Source organism: Lissotriton helveticus, chromosome 2_1 (assembly GCF_964261635.1).
Source record: "Lissotriton helveticus chromosome 2_1, aLisHel1.1, whole genome shotgun sequence".
NCBI lineage: Eukaryota > Metazoa > Chordata > Amphibia > Caudata > Salamandridae > Lissotriton > Lissotriton helveticus.
Window position 1 is genome coordinate 606,247,335 of NC_136059.1, and position 24,345 is coordinate 606,271,679.

General features: G+C 47.9%; 2 protein-coding genes across 3 annotated transcripts in view; both read left to right on the forward strand.

The window, feature by feature from the left end:
• Positions 1-24,345, forward strand: part of MSH3 (mutS homolog 3) — a 1,953,894-nt gene that overhangs the window by 951,159 nt on the left and 978,390 nt on the right. The window lies entirely within an intron of this gene.
• On the forward strand, positions 135-22,627 carry LOC144819109 (uncharacterized). Its single transcript, XM_078677106.1, has 3 exons — positions 135-827; positions 1,187-2,130; positions 22,418-22,627. The coding sequence occupies exons 1-3, from the start codon at positions 743-745 to the stop codon at positions 22,625-22,627; spliced, it is 1,239 nt and encodes a 412-aa protein (XP_078533232.1). The 5' UTR covers positions 135-742.

Below are 24,345 nucleotides of genomic sequence, written 5' to 3' on the forward strand. Positions count from 1 at the left end.
GCTGCCTGTGACCATCACCTCGACCTGCTGCTGCTGCTGAGCTGACCACCGACTGCTGCCTGTGACCATCACCTCGACCTGCTGCTGCTGCTGAGCTGACCACCGACTGCTGCCTGTGACCATCACCTCGACCTGCTGCTGCTGCTGAGCTGACCACCGACTGCTGCCTGTGACCATCACCTCGACCTGCTGCTGCTGCTGAGCTGACCACCGACTGCTGCTCTAGTGCCATACTCCGTGATCTTGCCATGTCGTCAGGCAAAGAGATCCGGTCTCGACCCTTCACCGCCGCGGAGCTTGATGTCCTCGTGGACGGTGTACTCCGCAACTATGGACGCCTCTACGGCGCACCGGGACGGGTGGTAAGTGCAGTGTGGGACATGTTGGTGTGCATGAGGGGGCCAAATGATCAGGCCTATTTCTATCTTAGCTGTGTAGTGTGGGCTAGACATATGTTCCTGATTGTGCATGGCTGCTGACAGTAACGTCTTGCCCCTATGTGTGTGACAGGCCACCTGTCCACTGACTTACACCCTTTTGTCTCCCATCATGGTAGGTCAAGCTGCACCTTCGCAAGGACCTGTGGAGGAGCATAGCAAGGGAAGTACGGGCATTGGGGGTGTGCAACAGACGACATACACACTGCCACAAACGCTGGGACGACATTTCCAGGCTGAGCAAGAATGTAGCGGAAGTAACACTGGGCCTGATTCCAAGGACGCCCCGTCTGGCCCGACGCTCCATGACCCCTCTCATGCAACGTATCATTGCAGTGACGCATCCTGAACTGGCCGAACGTCTGAGTGCCGATCGACAGCAAACTAGCGGTGAGCATACTGTCTGTGTAGGAAACCTGTGAGTGCTATGCATGTATTGGTGCACAGACACACTATTGAGTTCCGTGTTGCGTATGTATGCCTGTGATGCCTTTTTGGTCCCATTGGGCGGTACTCATTTGACATCCAGGTCCGCCATGTTGACACGCCACTTGCTTAGTAGTTGAGTGTAAAAGCACATCCCCTAGTGGTCCATGGCCCCATGGCAGAAAATGTGAGGATGACTGGTAGGGGTGGGCCATGTGCAGGATGAGGGCTCCTAAACCTTTGTCTGCTATGTGATTTGGCTATCCTGTTCCTTCTGTACGTGAGTGTGCCCATGACTCACACATCTTTTCTGTGCATTTCAGCTTTGACAGAGGACACTCAGCCACAGACGGTGGAGAGTAGCCGAGGAAATGAGTCCGGCTCAGACTTCGCACACACGCAGACTGACACGGAGGAGGCCAGCGCCGGAGAGGGGGACAGGACCGTCCCTGAGGACTCGCATGTGGAGACGCCATCGTCCTCCTCGTCGGACACTCTGGGTGAGCCTGCACTGTTGTCACAGACTGGGAGTGGGCACTCACCACCTTCTGTCGTAAGACAGCACACAGGGCCCACACTTCCGCCAACTGCACCATGTACTGTTCGTGGCCGGAGGAGTAGGGGGAGCAGAGTGGCGTTCGGTGCAGGCACCGCTGCCCCTGCCACGGTGAGCCAAAATGCACTGTGTGCTGAGGCCGTTGATCTGCTCAGACAGCTGTGTGTGGGGCAGACCAATATGACAAATGCTTTCCAGGACCATGATAGGAAGTTGGGGCAGGTGGTGGCATTCATGGAAGGGATGCATGGCGATCTTGCAGGTCTACACAGGACAGTGCAGTCATTGGCAAGCAGTGTGTCGTCTGCAATAGTACAGTCGAACGAACAGGGTGCTACTTGTGTTTCACCATCTACACCGCTGGATGTCTCAGGGGGTAGTGATTATTCTGAGCAGGACTCAAATACAGCTTATTGCACTAGAAGCAGCGTCAGACAGCACGTCAGGGCACGCAGGGCACAGACCCCATCCCCTAGATCAGCTAAATCTGTTCACGTAGACGACGTCAGATGCACTGGAGTACACACACAGGATCCACAAGTGTTGTTGGGGGACATGCCTTCCGGAGCTACACAGCCATTCAACACGAAAGGTACTCCCAAGGCAAGGGATAGTCACATGTCCATGGACTGTTCCTTGGACAAGGCCAGTCAGAAGACAAAGGCACCTACTAAGAGCAGGGAGACTCCCAAGAGCAGGCCCACAGCAGAGGTAAGGGACACTCCCAAGGACAGTGAGAAGACTAAGGCACCTACTAAGAGCAGGGAGACTCCCAAGAGCAGGCCCACAGCAGAGGTAAGGGACACTCCCAAGGACAGTGAGAAGACTAAGGCACCTACTAAGAGCAGGGAGACTCCCAAGAGCAGGCCCACAGCAGAGGTAAGGGACACTCCCAAGGACAGTGAGAAGACTAAGGCACCTACTAAGAGCAGGGAGACTCCCAAGAGCAGGCCCACAGCAGAGGTAAGGGACTCTCCCAAGGACAGTGAGAAGACTAAGGCACCTACTAAGAGCAGGGAGACTCCCAAGAGCAGGCCCACAGCAGAGGTAAGGGACACTCCCAAGGACAGTGAGAAGACTAAGGCACCTACTAAGAGCAGGGAGACTCCCAAGAGCAGGCCCACAGCAGAGGTAAGGGACTCTCCCAAGGACAGGGACACACACAGACAGCAGGTGTCTGCTGGAGACAGGTGCACCACAGACGACAAGTCTGCTGGCAGGAACAGGGCGGCGAGCAGGGCACAGGCTACATCCAGAGACAACACTCCACCTAAGGATAAGGCACATCCTACGGACAAGGCATCTGGCATGGACAATGGCGCTATCAAGGACAGGCATACTTCACCCCTGGCTGCACTGAGGCTGATGTTTTCTACTAAACGTAACACTGATGTCTCCGCGGCGGAGTCCCCCCATACCTCCACTCCCATCCAGGCCAGTCAGAAGCAGAGGAGGGTGTCCCCTGTTGTTGCATCCCCCATTACACATCATTCCGAGTCCAGGCGGCAGGCACAGAGCAAACGACAAGCAGGCTCCAGCACGTCCCCCGAAACCAGATCCCCCGCAGCAGTTGCTCCACCTATGCTGGGTGGTGATTCTTTGGAGTCCCCACCACTTGGCAGTCCTGTCCTGTCCAGGGTGCACTCACACCACCCTAAGAAACGCAGACACACACCATTGACACCTGCCAACCCCGATTTGGCTCTAGGTGAGCTATCCCCAGCTCCCAGGCCCACCCTGCCTCCTGGCCCATACAGCCCTGTGGCTCATCATTTCAGTTGTCCCAGTGGCGCTGGTGCAGTTGACTCTCGTGTATCAGATGGTGGCACAGTGTCAGTTGTGCCCTCTCCTGTTGCAGATCCTGGCAGGGTATGTGGGTCTATGGCTCACGTGTCAGTTAGGAGATCTGTGGCTGTGTTGCACACTCCTGTTTCTGGTGCTGGCAGTCTGTCTGGGTCAGTGGCTCACGTGTCAGTGACTACATCTGTGGCTGTGTCTCACACTCCTGTTGCTGGTGCTGCCAGTGTGTCTGGGTCCGTGGCCCATGTGTGTGTCACTCGGGCTGTGGCTGTGTCTCACACTCCTGTTGCTGGTGCTGCCAGTGTGTCTGGGTCCGTGGCCCATGTGTGTGTCACTCGGGCTGTGGCTGTGTCTCACACTCCTGTTGCTGGTGCTGCCAGTGTGTCTGGGTCCGTGGCCCATGTGTGTGTCACTCGGGCTGTGGCTGTATCTCACACTCCTGTTGCTGGTGCTGCCAGTGTGTCTGGGTCCGTGGCCCATGTGTGTGTCACTCGGGCTGTGTCTGTGTCTCACACTCCTGTTGCTGGTGCTGCCAGTGTGTCCGAGGCAGGTAGTTCACGCAGTCCCCCTGATTCTGTGATGTGAGGTGCTGTACACTTCACTCAAATGTTAGTTCACATGGTGTGTCCATTGAGAACTGCGTGGCACTCTTGTGGTCCCTGTGACGGTTTGGTAGGGACACGTAGTTGTGCTGCCTCTGATGTACCTGTTCTGTACTGCACATTGCCCTGTTGATGCTCTGATACTGCATTCTGCCCTCTCGTTTACTGCCTCTGATGTACCTGTTCTGTACTGCACAATGCCCTGTTGATGCTCTGATACTGCATTCTGCCCTCTCGTTTACTGCCTCTGATGTACCTGTTCTGTACTGCACATTGCCCTGTTGATGCTCTGATACTGCATTCTGCCCTCTCGTTTACTGCCTCTGATGTACCTGTTCTGTACTGCACATTGCCCTGTTGATGCTCTGATACTGCATTCTGCCCTCTCGTTTACTGCCTCTGATGTACCTGTTCTGTACTGCACATTGCCCTGTTGATGCTCTGATACTGCATTCTGCCCTCTCGTTTACTGCCTCTGATGTACCTGTTCTGTACTGCACATTGCCCTGTTGATGCTCTGATACTGCATTCTGCCCCTCTCATGTGCTGCCAATGATGGACCTGTTCTGTGCAATGGACTGTTGATGCACTTAGCCCCTCTCATGTGCTGCCTCTGATGGACCTGTTCAGTGCAATGGACTGTTGATGCACTTAGCCCCTCTCATGTGTGCCTCTGATGGACCTGTTCTGTGCAATGGACTGTTGATGCACTTAGCCCCTCTCATGTGCTGCCTGTGATGGACCTGTTCTGTGCAATGGACTGTTGATGCACTTAGCCCCTCTCATGTGCTGCCTGTGATGGACCTGTTCTGTGCAATGGACTGTTGATGCACTTAGCCCCTCTCATGTGCTGCCTCTGGACCTGTTCTGTGCAATGGACTGTTGATGCACTTAGCCCCTCTCATGTGCTGCCTGTGATGGACCTGTTCTGTGCAATGGACTGTTGATGCACTTAGCCCCTCTCATGTGCTGCCTGTGATGGACCTGTTCTGTGCAATGGACTGTTGATGCACTTAGCCCCTCTCATGTGCTGCCTGTGATGGACCTGTTCTGTGCAATGGACTGTTGATGCACTTAGCCCCTCTCATGTGCTGCCAATGATGTACCTGCTCTGTACAGCACAATGCCCTGTTGATGCTCTGATACTGCATTCTGCCCTCTCGTTGACTGCCAATGATGTACCTGCTCTGTACTGCACAATGCCCTGTTGATGCTCTGATACTGTATTCTGCCCTCTCGTTGACTGCCTCTGATGTAGCTGCTCTGTACTGCACAATGCCCTGTTGATGCTCTGATACTGCATTCTGCCCTCTCGTTGACTGCCTCTGATGTAGCTGCTCTGTACTGCACAATGCCCTGTTGATGCTCTGATACTGCATTCTGCCCTCTCGTTGACTGCCAATGATGTACCTGCTCTGTACTGCACAATGCCCTGTTGATGCTCTGATACTGTATTCTGCCCTCTCGTTGACTGCCTCTGATGTAGCTGCTCTGTACTGCACAATGCCCTGTTGATGCTCTGATACTGCATTCTGCCCTCTCGTTGACTGCCTCTGATGTAGCTGCTCTGTACTGCACAATGCCCTGTTGATGCTCTGATACTGCATTCTGCCCTCTCGTTGACTGCCAATGATGTACCTGCTCTGTACTGCACAATGCCCTGTTGATGCTCTGATACTGTATTCTGCCCTCTCGTTGACTGCCTCTGATGTAGCTGCTCTGTACTGCACAATGCCCTGTTGATGCTCTGATACTGCATTCTGCCCTCTCGTTGACTGCCTCTGATGTAGCTGCTCTGTACTGCACAATGCCCTGTTGATGCTCTGATACTGCATTCTGCCCTCTCGTTGACTGCCTCTGATGTAGCTGCTCTGTACTGCACAATGCCCTGTTGATGCTCTGATACTGCATTCTGCCCTCTCGTTGACTGCCAATGATGTACCTGCTCTGTACTGCACAATGCCCTGTTGATGCTCTGATACTGCATTCTGCCCTCTCGTTGACTGCCAATGATGTAGCTGCTGTGGTGCCCACTTTGCCCATGCTCACGCATACACTGTGATTTTACCCCTATTTTGTACAATAAAGGTTGTCTATCAGGTCTCGTGGTCTGTCGTTGTCATTCCTGCTTGCGTACTACTAATGTGTATTTGTATATGCTTCTCATCAGTGGTTTCGGTAACATGACACTCCCCCTCCCTACGTCACGTCCCTTACTGGTATTCCCCTGCAGACAGCCAATGGTTTGTGCCTTACCTGCGTCGTCGTCCGTGGTGGGCCATGACTAGGACGTGGTGGATCGCGAAGAGCATCGGGAAAGCGTGTAGCGCTGGGTCCATGGTGTTGGTCAGCTTGCGGTGGGTATCTCTGCTATGTCACCTGTCTTCGCAGTGGGGATTCCGCCGTGTTCAGACAGGTTGTTTTTCCGCTGCGGTTTTATGTGTATTTTCCGCCATCTTGATTTGGAGGACGGTCTTCGACGTCAGTCCGTACGGCGTGGCCTCCGGATGTGTTCCGTCCGCCACGCTCTCGTGTGTAGTTCGGCGGCGGAGCGTGCTTTCCCGTCGCGGACGGGAATTTGACACGTTTTCCTATCCTGATATGGCGGACGGAGTATCCGCGGCAGGCGGACACGGAAAAGGCTTTTTCCGCCTACTACAGGGCCGCGGTGGCTCTTCCGTCCGCCATCCTAATGAGCCCCTATGTTTGTAGATGGTGACCTGGTCAAGGCTTGGTACACAAATCATTGTTCACTCGGCTTTGATCAAGGCTCAGTCTTTCAGGTCATTGTTCAATTGCCTTGATCAAAGCCTGGTCTTTCAAGTCATTGTTTAATCACCCTGATCAAGGGCCAGCAGTCAGACCATTGTCCAGATAACCTGATCACGGTGTCAAGGATGTTTACCAGGCTGGGAGCAGGAGATGTAAAACAAATCATCTACTCAGGGTGTGAGTGTCTCGTGGCTTTCAGTTGAACTGCAAAGAACAGGGGGGGTTGGGTGTGCGACAGTTCCTGGGCAGAAATGCATGCTGCAAGATGGTTTTTGTCGTGTCAGTTAGAATTTCCTCAGGCATCAGCAGAAATGACCAGGTGGGTCGTGTGGAACTGTTTGACACGAGATGGCAATGAAAAAGCAATGGAGTCCCGGTACAAAATGATGCCGAACAGAAGAACACTTTTCCTCAGGACTTAGCCACAAATCCGCTTCCAGTGCAGGCTAGCCGGGATGGAGTATTAGAAGAGCCCTTGACAGATTCAGAGTTGGATAAGGTACACGAAGGGGTAAAACAAATTAGTTATAATGTAAGATTTAAGCTTACCCAATTTAATATTGTTCATGAAATGCACTTTACCCCCTCATACATTACACAAAATTTACCCTGATCGCCCCAATCAATGCCCCAAATGTGGTTCCTAAGACGCTCAGTTTTTACATATGACCTGGGACTGCCCGAAACTGAAATTATTCTGGGATTCGATCTTAGACCATTTAAGCCAGGTGACGGGTGGTCGATATCAGTGGCGGTTTCTCTTTGTGGGCGTCGGGTCTCCGCCCCAGGTAATTTAGCCCCAGGCAATTTATCACGTTTCATTGATTTTTAAAAACAAAGATCACCAGTACGTTTCTTTTTTATTTGTAAAAAAATAAATACAAATCGCAACGAACACGGGCAAAGAACACGGGGCACTGCCTCGAAGTCTGCTGCCCCCCCCCCACTGCCAATACCGCCGCGCTGCACCACCTGCTATGTCTTTGCCGGCTGAGAACCTCACAGCCCTGAAGGCTGTGATGTCATCAGGTAGGCAAAGACATAGCCTGGATGCCCAGTCTCCACCCCCTGATGGCGTGGAGATTAAGTTAGCCCCGGGCGTTTTTAACACAAGCCCGGGATTGCTAACGTCTCCACGTCAATCAGAGAGTGGAGGAGGAGAGCTTGCTGTCGTGTCACCCCTCCCAACTCGTCACAGGGCGTGGTGAGACCCACCCTGTGACGAGTTGGGGATAGGGACCGTCTGCGCAGACTCTGACTTATTCCCGCGCATGATTTCAGTTGGAGTAGTAGCAGCCATTTTGCAGACGGAGTGACGGACTGTCTTTCACGGCATTAGAGCAGTGGTCAAGCGAGCGGAGACTAGCCGAGGTCAAGGTCGGAGCCTCTGAAGGAAAGCGGACCGGTCGTGCCCTGCAGCAGCAGCCTAGTCCATCCGTTTTGGTTGCAGGCTGCCAGGTTGCTGTCCGGACCGGGTCACCGGAGTAGAGACGTGTGAACTCAGGCAGGTAGGGCCCCACAGGCGGGAAGTTTTTAATTTATTACGCATTCTAATTGATTAAAAGCCAGGAATGTCACAGTCTCAGACGTTGTCTTCTAAGATGCCGCAGCGCTCTCCTCCCCTTGTCATCATTGCTGCAAACTCTTCAGGTCTCGGGCCTACAGTAAGACATGAAAGGTGCAGAATACTGGTGTTGAAGGTGTAAGGATCGCTCTTTAGAGATGGTGAAAGAAAGGCTCAGGTGCAATGATGATGAAAGGTGCAGGGCCCGGCGTGGGTTACTGGTGCAAGATGTGGCTGTGGTGAAAACGAAGTACACGTTGTAATGGAAGGCTAGTGATGGTGAAAGCGAAGGGGATGGTGAGTGGGGACAGGAGCAGGATGCAGTTATGGTGTAAGGTACAGGTAACAAAGAAAGGGAATCCAATGGGCTAATGACGAAAGTCGGATGGTGTTTGGTTGGTAAGAACTAAGAAGTTCAGCATTTGATGATGGTTGAAGAATAACACATGAAGAAGAGGAAAGACGTGATGTGGTGATGGTAAAAGATGCAAAAAGCGGAGCATGTAGTATAGGGCACCTCTGTTTGCATGCCTTGTTGGCACTCCCCTGCTGTGTGGTTCTGCTGGCGGTGCCCTGTAAAGGAAGAAGCACACACCCAAGAGGTGGACGAGCCAACAAATCAACAGAGAGCCGAGCCAGAGCCTAACAAGGATATGCCTCGGGCCCCTGAGCTCGTGCACGAGCAGTGCCCTGAAAAATGTTGCCATGTAAAAAAATGCCAAGCAAAACTATGATAAAGTCCCTTCAAATTTTCGGGGGAAAAAGTGTCTTTCTTTAACTTGCACGAGTGTTTTACCTTAGTACATCAGTTTATATCCAGAGGGTAGCAACGGCACAATGGACCCCAGTGCAAGGAAAACTCGCCCGACTGCCTGTTAGGTATGTGCGCCGCCGATTGTGCAGAAAGGGCTTTATACCCATCTCCCCACCCCCTCCACCACCCTTGTCAGTTTACTTGGGCTGGAGCTGCAGCCAGTCGGCTCAGTTTCATAATAACACCTATACCATGTTTCAAGGATTTTGCAATCCTTGCAAAATGTAAATAAATGCATTTTGGAATTAGGACAGACGTTTACCTTATAGTTTGTTTTATTTCCTGGTGCTGTGAGGCCTTCCAGAACCGGCGGTGCCATTTAAACGTACACAAAAGAAAAGAAATGTTGCATTCTGACATTGATAAAACAAATGTTTACTACTGTGTTATTTTATTTAATGCTTTGATGAATTGTAATTCTGCTGTTTCGAAGCACTGGAAATAGCAGAGGTTACTACTACGCAGTTGAATCACATTCAATTTACAAACTTCCGAAGGATAAATGGCTGAATCTACCTTGCTGGATTCAGATCTAACAGTCACATCATGTCTGCAGCGAGCAGGTCGACGCTTCACTAACAAGTAAGTGTCAGTGTCCACGCTGCACACGCGATGCCGGCCGGTGTCACTAGATTTTAATTATGTTATGCGTCACGCCGACAGTTACCCCGGGGTGTCAGAGCGCTTCACAATAGGAATAGACAGTACTGATACATGAGGAGAAAATATGAGACAAATTACAAAAACTAAACGATAAGTTACATGAGAAGTGACACTCGTGAGCAAACAAAATATAAGAGATAGCAAACGGTGCATTATAGGAGGAAAAAGTGGCATGTGTACAAGTTATAAAGCGTACAAAGTAACAAGTAGAGCCTATAATACTGCAATAAATGGCAGACACTCAAACACAAGAACAAACGTTACGTAGGCAAAGGTGCACTGGTGCAAGTGTCTAAAGCAAACAATATGTAGGAGGTAGCAACCAGTGTGTTAGAAGGGAAAAGTGACACACCACAATTTAAGAGCTCGGAGCTGTTAACTTCTTATTGTAGCCACTTGGCTATGATGACTCAGACTCCTCGAGCCCCAGGCCAGGGGTCCCCATCTTGTTGCTAAGCAGTGACACCGGTCTTGACTTTATTCGGGCTCCTCTGCTCACACATCCTGGGGCATGGACGGTCTCAGACACCACATGAGAGAGACCTTGGGATCAAGTTTCTAAGCAATAGCCCGGCCGCATGATCATTTAAAGGGAGGAGGAGAGGCCCTACCTGCCCCCACCAGCACAACGCAGATGGCCAGCCAGGCAGGTTCGCTTTCGGTTCAGCCTGCCCGGCCTCTCTCACATCCTGTTTAAGCTGGTGGGTCAACTCCCACCACATGAGAGGCCCTGAAGTGATGATGCATGACCATGGTCCAACTGTAGCATCATTAGGAAGGAGGAGCCAGAGGCCTTACCCATAGTGCCCACACCATCAGTGCTTGCTTCGCCCTGCGCCCATTACACTTACATACCAAGGAAACTCATGAGACATATTTGTGGGAAACCAGTGATGCAGGTTTATTTGCGTACAACACAGGTACTGATAGGTGGGTCATCTTACAGGCGATCCAATGCAGCAGCCTCTCGCTGACCCGCATGCCCAAGGAGCCATCTTGCACGGCGAGGCGATGCTCTGACTGTGCAGTACATTATCACTTTATTTCGTTAGCCTCCCGCCCCCCCTGTCAGGGCGGGAGATGAGGCACACCCCCGGTCGGTTCAGGCCCCCCGACCGCCCGAAGGACTAACGGGGCGCCGATGCTGTTTCCTGGAACCCCCTCGGCTCCAGGTTCTTGGCTCGGGCACCCTACTATGCCAGGCAGAGGTATTTAGACTGTATCCTTCTGCCGCAGAGGTACCCCTACTGTCCATCTGCTTCCAGATCGCCCTGTGACTCCGCCTGCAACATAAAACATGATCATTAAGGTATTCAAAACTGTGCCAACCGCTCTTCAGCTGGGTCAGGGTTCAGGGTGGGTTACAGCGCAGAGCAGCCTAGGACTAGGCGCGGGAAGGAAAGGCCGACCTAGCTGCTGGGCCTGGACATATGCCCCCCGGAAGCGCCTCCCCCGTCCCCAGGAGAGCCCTCCCCATTGGCTGTTGGCCGGGGGGGCGGCTCAGGGGGTGGCGCGCTGCAGGCTCCGCTCGCCCGACGTGTGGGACTAGGGCGCTGTCCCACCCATGTTCCCCTTCGTGTCGCGCTGCCAGCGGCATAGTGCCCACACCATCAGTGCTTGCTTCGCCCTGCGCCCATTACACTTACATACCAAGGAAACTCATGAGACATATTTGTGGGAAACCAGTGATGCAGGTTTAATTGCGTACAACACAGGTACTGATAGGTAGGTCATCTTACAGGCGATCCAATGCAGCAGCCTCTCGCTGACCCGCATGCCCAAGGAGCCATCTTGGCGGCGAGGCGATGCTCTGACAGTGCAGTACATTATCACTTTATTTCGTTAGTCTCCCGACCCCCTGTCAGGGCGGGAGATGAGGCACACCCCCGGTCGGTTCAGACCGCCCGAAGGACTAACGGGGCGCCGATGCTGTTTCCTGGAACCCCCTCGGCTCCAGGTACTTGGCTCGGGCACCCTACTGTGCCAGGCAGAGGTATTTAGACTGTATCCTTCTGCCGCAGAGGTACCCCTACTGTCCATCTGCTTCCAGATCGCCCTGTACTCCGCCACAGCTCTGGAGGAGGCTTCCGTCGATGACAGAGCCCCCCACCCACCTAGCTACTTTCGGTCGCTGTTTAGTGCACCTCTATCATAGTACCCCTCACCACACCTAGTTGTTGCCTTCGCTTTTTGTCTGCCACGGGGCCAGCCGCTAACGAGTCCACATTCTGATGTGTGGTGGGTTTGGACTCATTCCCAGAGTATCGGTGTAAGGTTCCTATTTCCGGACTGCGCTTGTGCCCCTGCAGCAAGCATAATGCACTCCTAATTCTCTTCTAGGCGACCATCAAGCTTTACACTGTTAACCTGAAGCCAGGAGGTTATACATGTTTTCGATGTTGAGAATGTGTGCTAAAGCAATGCACTGTATTGGCATTGGCTGTACCTTAATTTAGGGCTGACATGCCATTTATTGCCCTTGTTACCTAGTGTTTGGGTATATGTTTGGCCCTATTCACTATAAGGCAAGGTATTTACAATTGTGACCCTTCATTCTAGTTCTACTTATTCCTCCCGGTTGCCACTCAAGTGCCACCATCGCCAACATTACGTTTGTTCTAGGCCTGAGTGTCTAGCACATGTTGCAGTATTTTACCTCCAATTGTACTTTGTCTCTCTAGTAACCTGCACACTTATCACTTATCCCTTCTGCAATGCAATGTGCGATTATTACCTGTCATTTCTTGTACTTATTGTGAATAGTGGCTTGCAAGGAGTAATGCCGTCCTAGAGCATATTCCTTCACGTTTAGGATAAAGCATGACAGTTCCGTTAAAGAAGTGGGTATTCAAGTCTGTTGAAGTACCCTGTTGGGGTCACAAGATTACATGAAACAGTTCTAGTGTGCCAAGGAACAAGGTCGGTCATGGTAATCCTTGGAGATGGTAACTCTACCCACCTGGAGTGCACACATTACCTGAGACAGCTACATGTTGCTGGCAAGGAAGATGTTGTTAGTCAGCTTAAATCATGTGAAGGGGTTACTGTAGCCTTCGCCTTGCAACTAATCCCAACCTGAACTGAATTACCTTCCATAGAGAGAGAAGTCCTGGCCTGCGCTTGGACTGTGTATGTCCCGCAGAGTTCGTGAATCGCAATGTTCATGTATGTCTGGCAAATTGGCCCTGGGCATGGCCCACTGGATTGGTTGTATACCCCTGCGCTAGCAGTGTTCCACATGTCACTAGTGACTTGCACTTAGTGCCTGAGTTGAGTTTCGTGAATGGATTACCCCTTCCCACATATGACACACATGCATTTGCCCTATTACCAATGCATTATATCCTAGACGACTTACAATAAGGTGTATTGGATGTTCGTCACATTCGTTACTAAGTAACCTGACTGAGTCTACCTCTTACAGCCATCTGAGGTTGTAATTTACCAACTGCTACATCAGGTGATACTTGAGCCATGTGGGTGATTTCCCAATGCGGTTCCTGCATTGGAGACAGAAAACATTCATTAGAAGCCCTGCCCCCACTTATCCACCAATACGATTCTCTGCAATGAAACAGGGATAAACAATGCCCCACTCGCTACCCTGCTCAAGCCTGATTGGAGCCAGATGCGGTAATGCAGCACCTTGACTAGGTCACTTATTCACATGTCGCATCTTGCCAATAACAATTGTCGTTTGTCGAGCGCGATTTCGTGTCACCGCTCAACTCGTTCCCCTAGTCTTCATCTCACAGACACCTCATCCTCCCAGGTTTTCAAAACTGACCTCAAGGATCTCCTCCTTCAAAGGCACTTACAATTGTAACTGCTGCCCTCCTTCGCAGTTTAAATTTACACAGTCATATAGGGATGTCTGCAGCTTCATCTTACCCAAGTTACACATTGTTAACTTATACTTTCTTATCCAACACGCCGTAGGCATATTGATTAATTACTATAACTGCTTCTTCCTTTGGTAGCACAATGTGCAGTCCCCCGGGGCCCTAGATCACAAATACCCACCAATATAACGGGAGTATCTTAATTTGAAATATCAATAACAATCTTTGCCATTTTCAGGGGGAACTGAGCAACCGAAACTTGTTAAATTAGAAATTGTATATATATTTGTTCCGCTCAAATCACAATGGGGTGCAACATACTGCCTTCAATTGAATAGCCACCTTTCTATACTCCAGGCCTCCTCTGACAGTGTTGGTCTTAGAACATGCTTTCGCTTGCGGCTACTGTTGGCTGGGCAGGCCTAGCTATTTCCCCGTCGTACAAGACACGGGCCATCAACGGTCATGAAGATGCTGTACCATTAGTATGAATCTAGAGCATTAGGCAGTAAGCTAGCTGCCCCACAATACACCGGGCCATCCATTAATGTAATTGAACCGATACTGCAGGCAGTGGACACTTCCCATACCTGGACAGTAGGCTACCCTGATCAGCGTCAATCGATGCTGAAGTAAACGGCCGACTTGCTAAAACCTGCTCTGTTTTTGGTAGATTGTGCTTTGACATTTGAGAATGGGAGGGGTCAGCCTACCCAGAAGCTTAGTGTCACAAGTCCATCTGTGCGACGTGGACGGGCTACCAAAGTCATGCATGCCACACTATCCATTCACATGTCCCTCTGTCCTGCCATCTGTTTCTCAGGGGCTTACACAATGTGCCAGCAATTGTAGTCCTTAACCTCTTTAGTGTGGGCGGAATTCCGCCCGTAAGCTGGGATTTACTCATTCCCATGTTTCATGACGAGCTGGGCTCGTCATGAGCGTGCGAGGAGGCTGCCTCATGACGAGCCCAGCTCGTCATGAGCGTCGAAGGGGTTAATAGAGTCGTTAGCCGTCAGTTCATAAACTGCTGTTGAAGCTAGACATGATGGTTTGGTCATGTTATCAGAGTGTCAGGTGAGTGTATTCCTGCATAGTTCTTCTGCTGAAGGCAGATGCTATGCGTAACTTTGCGGACTGCCCCCCGTCTGTCACATTGCATTCGTTGTTTCTCTTCCCTGACACTGCAAAGTTTGCCATATATTTGACCATTCCTACTTGTGATGTTCCGCGAGTTGGAGAGCAGACTGGATTGTTGAGGAGCTGTGCATTGGAGCAAGTTGTGCTCTGTGAGTGTGTTGCAACAGCTCCTGGCACATTCTACATGTGTAAGAAACCATTTCATATGAGAATGGAAAACCACGGGCGCATCCCAATGCATATGAGGTCAGTTCGCCCTGGAATAACTAAAGACACGTGATCTGAAACAAGGCAGAACCACGTTTAACCATTGTAACATACCGCCTGGCATTAGCCGATGTCAATCTAGCGTGAATCCGCAACCAGAACATTTGTGTGTTACGCGTAACTGCGGACGTGAATGAAATTCTCTTAATATCAAAATTATCGTGTTATTGGCGACTTCCTCGGACCCATGAGGGAGCTGCCACGGAAGCCCCATTCACAGACCCTGAAAATATTTGCGCGTTTAGAGCGGGTCTCGCGATTCCTAGCGCAGCTTTATTTGGCCAGAGCAGCCTAGGACTAGGCGCGGGAAGGAAAGGCCGAGCCTAGCTGCTGGGCCTGGACATATGCCCCCCGGAAGCGCCTCCCCCGTCCCCAGGAGAGCCCTCCCCATTGGCTGTTGGCCGGGGGGGCGGCTCAGGGGGTGGCGCGCTGCAGGCTCCGCTCGCCCGACGTGTGGGACTAGGGCGCTGTCCCGCCCATGCTCCCCTTCGTGTCGCGCTGCCAGCGGCATTCCTTACAGTGCAGTCATGTTACAGGAGGGAGCACTAGGGTTAGTGCCCTTTCATTTCTGGTGCTCTGCAGCAGTTTCAACAACTTCTTGGAGTTTCTTGTTGCTCATATGGCTGTAATTTCTGATATTTCGAAGTTTCCCTTGTCTTCATTGGATGATTTTAGCTCGCGAGAAAGTGTCACTCATACTTGTTGAAATGTCACTCAAAATTTCACAGAAATTATGAAAATGTCACACATGGCAATCTGAAACCTTGGCAGCTATGAGTATTTAACCACATGTTGTATGCGTCGCACTTAATGCACATGGTGAGCTTGTGTATGTATGCATTAGCATATATGTGTGGCAAACCGTCCCAGTAATGCACATTTGTTGGGGGTTTATGTGTAAACTGTTTGAATCTCAGTAGGGGTACTGCAGCCTTTACTCCTAATGAGGCGGACAACATGCTTCACTGACTTAACTACGAGGCCCTCTGTAATTACAGTACAATGGCTGCAAAACCAGCTGAAGTAGCACTGTGAAAAACATTAGATATTACATATTTGTTAATGAAAAAAATAAAGATGTCAATGAAAGATAAAGGTAAAATGGATACAGATTGCAATGCTTGAAAAAATAACTTATAGGACTCCAGACATGCTTTAACTGTTCCTGAACAACACAAATGGGTGTTATGTTGTGTAGTACTGGTAATCTCTCACGATTAGTAAAGGGTTTTGTATAAAGAATGTCACTGAAAAAGCACCTTTTGCTGATTTCAGCTGCCTTTACAGTGATTTCATTTAAAGATGCAGAATGGAAGTCCTCATTACTGTACTCAGCATACGATGTTAATACCTGTATAGCGGTGACAAATACGTTTAATGTGGAATCCAATGACAGCCAGGTGAGTAAACATTTCTTGCACATTGCTGTAAGTGTTCAAATGATGTGAATAAAACACCATCCTGCCAGCACGATCGTGGATAAATGTCCTTTATCACGAATCCCTTCCAGCACGCATACCCTTTCACCATATTGGCATCTCCTCAGTAGGCTGGGCGCGTATGTGGGTCATGCTCCTCCTTTGTTCCCTAAGGCATGCTACTATATTTTATGAATCAATTGCTATTTCGTTTTTGTGCCTGTTTTAAGACCACTTACTGCACACTTACATGATTTTAAGAGAGTTCCCATTTTGTGATCCTGTGCTGTAAATACAAACCTTTTTTCCTCCTGTATCCTTCTGCGTGCTATCATTCCAAATCCAAATAACTGACTAACCTATCCACTACTTAAAATGTGCTTGCATGTTTCATATACTAATTCAACACTAATCCTCTATGGGTCCCAATGTTTTATGTTTAGAATGTCACGAGCAAACCATGACTCATTTAATTTAAATGTTGGAGGCATCCACTCCCACTCTTATGCATTCCTCCATTCACATCTGCAATTACATCCACACATCCTACCCCTACCCATGCCCCCAGCTATGCACTCACTTAATCTTTGGCCCAACCACCCTTGAACGCACACTTATCCTGCTCAGTTATCCACATGGATCTGCGTAAAGTTGTATATCCACCCATACCTATTCATCCCTGAACCACCTTCAACCAAGCACATATCCATCCACTCTTAGCTGCGCATTGATCCATCCTCTAACACCCAGCTGTTCACCCATATGTTCGCATGTGCATCAAGCTACTTATGTGATTAACACCGATCCACCATAATATGCACATACAGTCATCCAACAGTCTCTTTAACTATGTATTCCTCTTAACAGCCATCAGCGCATCCATTGACAACCACCTGTGTTTGCATGTTGCCATTTGTGTATTGTCTCACTGCATATCTCTCTATATTTTGTCTGTACATGCTTCTGGGTATGCTTATAGTGCAACATGAATGTGTTTGCTGTTTATGTATCTAAACAACAACAAAGACATTACACACAAGCATTGGCATAGCCAATAGGTATCACCTTTGGGACTTTATAAGTGTTTAGTTATCCAGCACAATATCCCTGGTGCAACAACATCAACTGTTGCATGGCTAAACACTTATATGGTCCCAAAGGCGAGACCTCTTGGCTATGCCATTGCTTGTTCTTAATTATTATTATTTAGTAGAAATGTAGGGAAACGTGAGAAATATAATACATACTTGATTGTATACACTGTTAAAAGGAAAGCATTTTTAATGAGGAGCCTGAAAAACCACCACCTTGGCTGCTGCTGAATAATTCTCTGACACGTTGTAAAAGCTTTCTAATAACCTGTTTTGGATCTGGTTCGTGAGGTACTGGGCACGTGTAAGCGTTAATGCATCTGACAGCCCAGGCCTCTCTTGGGGCCTTGTTGGCGCAGTCTGGGTTGTAATTAATGTGGCCGAGTATATTGCTGTAGGTTTAACTTTATCCTAGATGCTGTGATTGTCAATTACAGTAGCATCCCTTCTTCCAACTAAACTACGCTCAGAAAGGCCCACTAATCTCCAAAATACAAGTGGCAGGGCATGTTCTGGGTGTATTAAAAGATTAGATAGATGAGTTTGACGTTATTTAAGGTGTTGTGCTTGTGCCTCATTCCAGTTCTTGTTGAAAGAGTTGGACGGTCTCTGTCTAAACGTACATAAGTTGGATTGTTAAAATTAATTGTGGTTTATTGCAATTTAGAATGGTTTATTCATGAGGCCTTGGAACTGATGATAGTTTTAGGGGAGGCAGTGGCCTGTTTCTGTTAAGCACAATGGCTTCCGAAAGTCTTGAAAATCCACCATTTGCCTGCTAATTTTTCAAAATTTTCTCAGGGGGAGAACCCCCCCGAACCCTCCTTAAGTGGTTCGGCCTCGCTCGCTGCGCTCGCTCGCACGGTGTGCTACACCAAGAATTTTCCGCCACACCACTTTGAAATGTCACCAGCCGCCACTGGTCGATATCAAACTCCATCACCAGGTGCTCTTTGGCCTTATTCCAAGGCCCAAGGGTAATAAACGTACACGGAGGTTCCTACAGTTGGAACGCGTCCTTGCAAAAAGGATTGCAATCAGTTGGATGGGCTCTCTGCCCCCACGATGGACAACTGGGCTAGGGATTTAAAGGAATGGGCCACAACGGAACTAATCCGAATGAGGCAAGTCCGTATGGACGACAAATTAGAGGATGACACGAGGGCATGGCAGGCTATGATCTCAGAAGTCCCTCAGGGAGAGAGTCCCCTATCACACTCCACTGAGGGAACGCAGTCGGTCGGAGATATGTTGGAAGAGGAATTACGACCAGAGACCGATCCTGGTCTGTAAATTTACTAAAAGCCAAGAGGGTGGCACTAACTATTCCGTGACAATGGTGCGGGGTGTGTTTCCCAATTTGACCGGGGGTGGGAGGGTAGGTTGTTTATAAGTTGAATTAATGAGAGTTGTTCATCGGAACTGTATTTCTGTCTCCCAACATGGTACGCAGTGGGTAGCTCTCGAAAGTGGTTGTGATCAGCTCCTCAACAGATGGAAATATACTGTTGTTTAGTCTGTGTATCAGGAACTAACTAATGTATACGATATGTAACTGCTGCCACTGCTGTATTGAGCTATTGTATGGATGGAAACTCAATAAAAATACTAAACAAAATAAAATAAAAAAAGCATGTGAATCTATGAAAGATCCAATACTGGATAAGAAAACGAGTTACTTACCTGTAACTTCAGTTATCCATTATTGGCATCTTTCACAGATTCACATGCGACCCACCCTCCTCTCCGGAGAGGCTTCCTTATTTATTACTAATACTCTTGTCACTTGCGCTAATAAATCTGAGGGACTTGCCTCTTCTAGAGGGTGCTGATATCTGATTGGTTGTGTTTTCATTTTGTTTCGTGTTACAAAGGGATATGGATGAGCTAATGCAGTGACTGCTCAATGCATGATAGCCTATAGTACAATTACCTCTCTCGCAGGGGATTTCCATGAATAGTCATAAGCGCTGAATAGTCCCGCCCATGTGCGGAGACCCCGGAGCAATTATTATATATATCTTTTATATATATTTTCTCAAGTGTAGATTTTCGCCATACTTCAGGAAGGCATGCAAAGACACTTAAGAAAAAGAGACAGATTATGCAGCCTATTTACCTAGGCTACACTGGCCAGGTTCTTCATCTTGAAGAGAAAAAAGGGACCAGAATAAGCAATTTTTCAGATAATATTAGTATCAACCAGTATAAATATCTCTCACAAACCCCCATTTATGATAGAAATGAAAGGTGCAGGACGGGGTAGTAGTCTCATAGGCTGTTACTATATGTCTAAAAAAAACACACTGTGCCTTTAAGGAACCAGACACCACCAGTATCCCATCATGCATAGCAGGTGACAGTTTCTTCAGTTATTTTTGGAGGCTTCTGATAATAGATATGTAATAAAGCAAATTCCTCTGTCCAATCTGCCGGGGAGGAGGGAGGGTCGCTTATGACTATCATGGAAATACCCCTGCGAGAGAAAAGAAGTTAAAGGTAAGAAACGGTTCTTTCCGTCGCAGGGAATTTTCTTGTATAGTCATAAGCGCTGAATAGAATAGCAAGCCCATCCGCAAATTACACTGCGGACTAGACAGAGGATAATGTAGAGAACTTAAGCAAAGCGATTTCTGAGTGAAGCCTGCCCTACTTGAGCGTCTGCTCTAGCGTCAGAATCTAGGCAGTAATGCTTGATAAATGTATGTACTGATTTCCAGGTAGCTGCTTTACAGATTTCTGGGATGGGAATATTGCGCAATAAAACCATAGTCCCTACTTTCCCTCAAGTGGAATGAGCCTTCGGTTTGGCTGAGAGACTCTTGTTAGCTTCTTGATAGCATAATAAAATGCAAGACACTATCCATCTCGAAATGGATTGTTTAGAAGGAGCTAGCCCTTTACGGACTGGTCCACAGTTTAAAAATAATTGTTCTGACTGGCGAATGTGTTTAGTTTTATCTAGATAAAACTTAAGGACTCTCTTTACATCCAGGGAATGAAGGGTTGTTTCTGCTGGAGTAGAGTGGTTCTGGAAGAATGTTGATAGAAATATTATTTGATTGACATGAAAATCCGATACCACTTTGGGGAGGAACTTAGAGTGAGTTCCCATAACTACTTTATTTGAATGGAAGACAGTATATGGGTCTTGAGAACAGAGAGCTTGGATCTCATTAACAGCTACGTTTCAAGTCCCAGAACACAATGTGCTGTCTGTTAAAAGGTCAGGACTGACTTAAATTGAATATTTGCCATGGCCACTCTTGGCAGCTATGAGGGTCCACACAACAGTAGAACCACCTTAATGTACCCAGACAGAGTACAGAAAAGCAGTGGTGAGCATGCTTAGAGCAGGACGTTTCAGGTACCTTGGGCTATAAAGTAATGTGTTGTAACTTAAATGTGTAACGGTTTCACAAGGTACTATGCCGTTGGGAGGGTTGACCACCCCGACATTGGCATAATATTTAATAAAGAGTAGGTGAATGACTTCTAACTGTGCCATGAGTTTGTTTATTAAAAATTATAACAATAGTATTCTTACTTTTTTAATACATGAATTGTCCTCTAATCTAGACAGAGTGCTAACAGAGTGAGAAGTAATGAGATGTGAGAGAGTTGAGTGCAATACACAAACTTAACAACATACGTTCATTGGACCCACCGCCAATGTGAAGACACTACTTACTGTGCATTACTCCATCCTCAAATTAAATATGTGCTTTATAATCACCACAAAAAACATGTTTTATAAATGCTAGTAAACCGCTGCTTTTGCCTATTTTGGCATTTAGACAGCTAAATAAACACGGATAAGCATTAATTTCAAACGGGTTGGATAACAGCACTACAATCCACAAAAAATAAACACTGAAAACAGAACATCCTAAACATCCCTCCCGACCGACCTGCGCCTGACCCAAGACCACCTCTCCTTCAGGAAGAAGCTGAAGACCTGGCTGTTCGAGCAGTAGCGGCACCCCCCCTCCCCCAGCGCCTTGAGACCCTACGGGTATGTAGTGCGCTCTATAAATGCCATTGATTGATTGATTGATTGAACATGACTGGATGCAAAAACAGAAAGCTCTCTCTGGGAAGCTCCTTATGGGAACTACAGGATTTTAGGTTTAAATGTTCTAAGTCATGGCCGCCTTTATATAGGTGTCGCCTCTTTAAAAGGATTCCCAATAACGCTTCTTAGGACAATCTCCTTTTTAGAGACCATCACATTTCTCATCCCACTTCAAGCTCTGGTTGCTTTACGTTCCCACTAAAATTGCCACTCACATATTTGCCATTTGATCTCGTTATTTTGTAAATCATTTCGTGTTGCTATGCTTATGTTGGTAATTAATCAAATAGACATACGTTCCATGATGCATGTTATAAGATGAAGTCACTTTTCTAACCATGTAATAAGTGATGCTGAGAGGGCGAGGGATCTGAGCCTGTACTTTAAAATATATACATTGCTTTAAATGGGCTAGTACTCACTGTTACTGAGTGCTGGCACTTCCAATTTTCTAGCTGTCAGTACCTGCACTTTTCTTTTGTCAGGGAGAGTACCGATACCCTGATTAATGGCATGGCAGGCTATGGTTTGGTATCGCCTCCAATTTCAGGACAAATGCTGCTCTGCTTCTGGATCTCACAGTCGCACTGAGCCTGAAGTAGCCTTTTGCAGAGACGCTGCTAACGTCCAGTAGCGCCCATCAGAATTTCCCCACACTACAGAGGTTGGGAGGGCTTACTTAACGCTTCGATTAACAGGCCAGGGTCTAGGCACACCCTGCACTGTTGATTATGCGTTCAACAACCATTCTGCTGAAAGTGCTTTAGCCCCCATCCAACCCCCCACTCGTCCCCCCTCTCTGTCATGTGTGTGAAATGGCCTGGCCGGTGGCTGCCAGTCAGTAATCCAGTCCATTTAGGGTATTGCACTGGACATAGTAAAGTGAGTGGCAGTTCAACACAATCCTGCATCTTTCCCAAAACCGGTTTTCTTATGTTTGTTTTTTTCAGCACATGAGCTGCTTTCCTTTGTGTGACTGCATTAACATGCGACGGATCCATGGGTGTGAAAGTAGCCCTGCCCAAAGAGCAATGAATAGCAGGGACCGCTGCAGCACCCCGGGATTGAGCTCCTGTGACAACTGGCAATGGATCTGGTTGGGGGAAACTGAGATGAATATAGAAGGAAGGAGGAGGGAGGAATGTAAAAAAGTGGGGTGACGGCTTAAGTTACAATTGCCACTTTTTTCAGATAAAAATACCAGATATTTGTTAAGTTTTGAAATAAGTGCTTAGGAATTGTATTTCCACACAAATTCAAATCTGCTGTATTTCTTGAAGTTGCTTTAGCTATTGATGAACCACAAGCAATTTCAATCAAATCACCTCTTTTAATGCCAGGAAACAGTCTGATCAAAAGACATGAACTAACCATTAACCTGAAATTTAGTTTAAAACGCTGGCCCGCAGAATTTGCAGAGCGCGTGGAGCGTGTGCGCACACACTCACACACACACACATATGCGCAGTCACACACACACACGCACACAAGCACACACACTTTCACAGCTTGGAAATAGTTTTGTACGTTTGCAGTGAATAAATGCTTTATATCAATCCTGATTTAGCAAGATATTCTGCAAGCCGTTTTTAAAAATACAGGCCTCAACAGTAAGGGTGCTCTATCAACACTAATAAGATATAGAATGAGATATAGGACAACAAATGACTGGCCAGATGGCAATTTAAGGGTATGGATACATCATAGAGGGGAAGAGGAGGAGGCAAGTGGCAAGTGGCGGAAAAAAACATGACAAAATGTAAGAGACTTGTGGAGAATGTAAGCGAGAGGTGGCAGTAAAAGGGGCAGAAACAGGGAGAGAAGGTTAGAGGCTGGGTAGAAATGAGAGGTTAATCATGAATGGAGAGTAGATGTGAATGTAAAGACACTGAACTAGAAATAGACAGGAAGAGCCTGGCCGTAGGGAAAAGAGCTGGGGCAGTGCTTTAAATGGGTCGGTACTCACAGGTACAGTAGTGGCACTTCTTATTTTTATCACTGTTAATACCGGCACTTCGCTACTGCCTGGGAGAGTACCAATACTCACGAAAGGTACACTCATTGGCTGACAGTGCTGGTGAGCACTAGGCTGTTCAAGAAGCTGTCTTTGTTAGCCAAGACGCATCTGTAGTCCTTAGCTCAGTCGCTTTTGTGTATATGGCTGCTTGTTTCTTTGTGTGTATGCACTCTTGAGGATATATAGCATCGTGCCAAACAACAAGAATTAACGATATTACATTAAGAAGTTGCAATAATTACAAAACAAGGACATTTTTAACATATTATCCTGTTTGTGTAATGATGTATCCTGTTTTGTTAAAATAAATGAATTTTTGTTGTGTTTTGATATGTGCTGCAACTGGTATAGAAGTCAATATGTATCATCATATCTTGGCCTTAGCCCTGCCTACTTGCCACACCTCTAGCTCATTTTAATGAGTACCTGCACTTATTTTTTCCCATTCAAAGCACTGAATATATATATATATATATATATATATATATATATATATATATATATATATATATATATATATATATATATATATATATTCGTTGACTGTTTTGAACTAGAAATTTCTTTTTTGTTGAAAATTGGCAGTATCTCCTCTCGACCTCTTTACTATGACTGTAAAGGAAAAGCTCGCTGGGACTTTCCATGTTTCCGAGAGTTAATGCACATTTGTTTGACGAAAAAAACCATTACATACAGTTCGCAAAAAAAAAGGTTGTTTTTGTAAAGGCGAATATGGAACCCCAGTCATTGGCTGCTTATTTATGTGCATTGAAAAGTTTGCATCTTTAACAGACCTCGTGCACAGTGCGAACAGAGGGTGTGTGACCTCAGGATGGACGTAAAAACTGGTTGCTTTTTTGT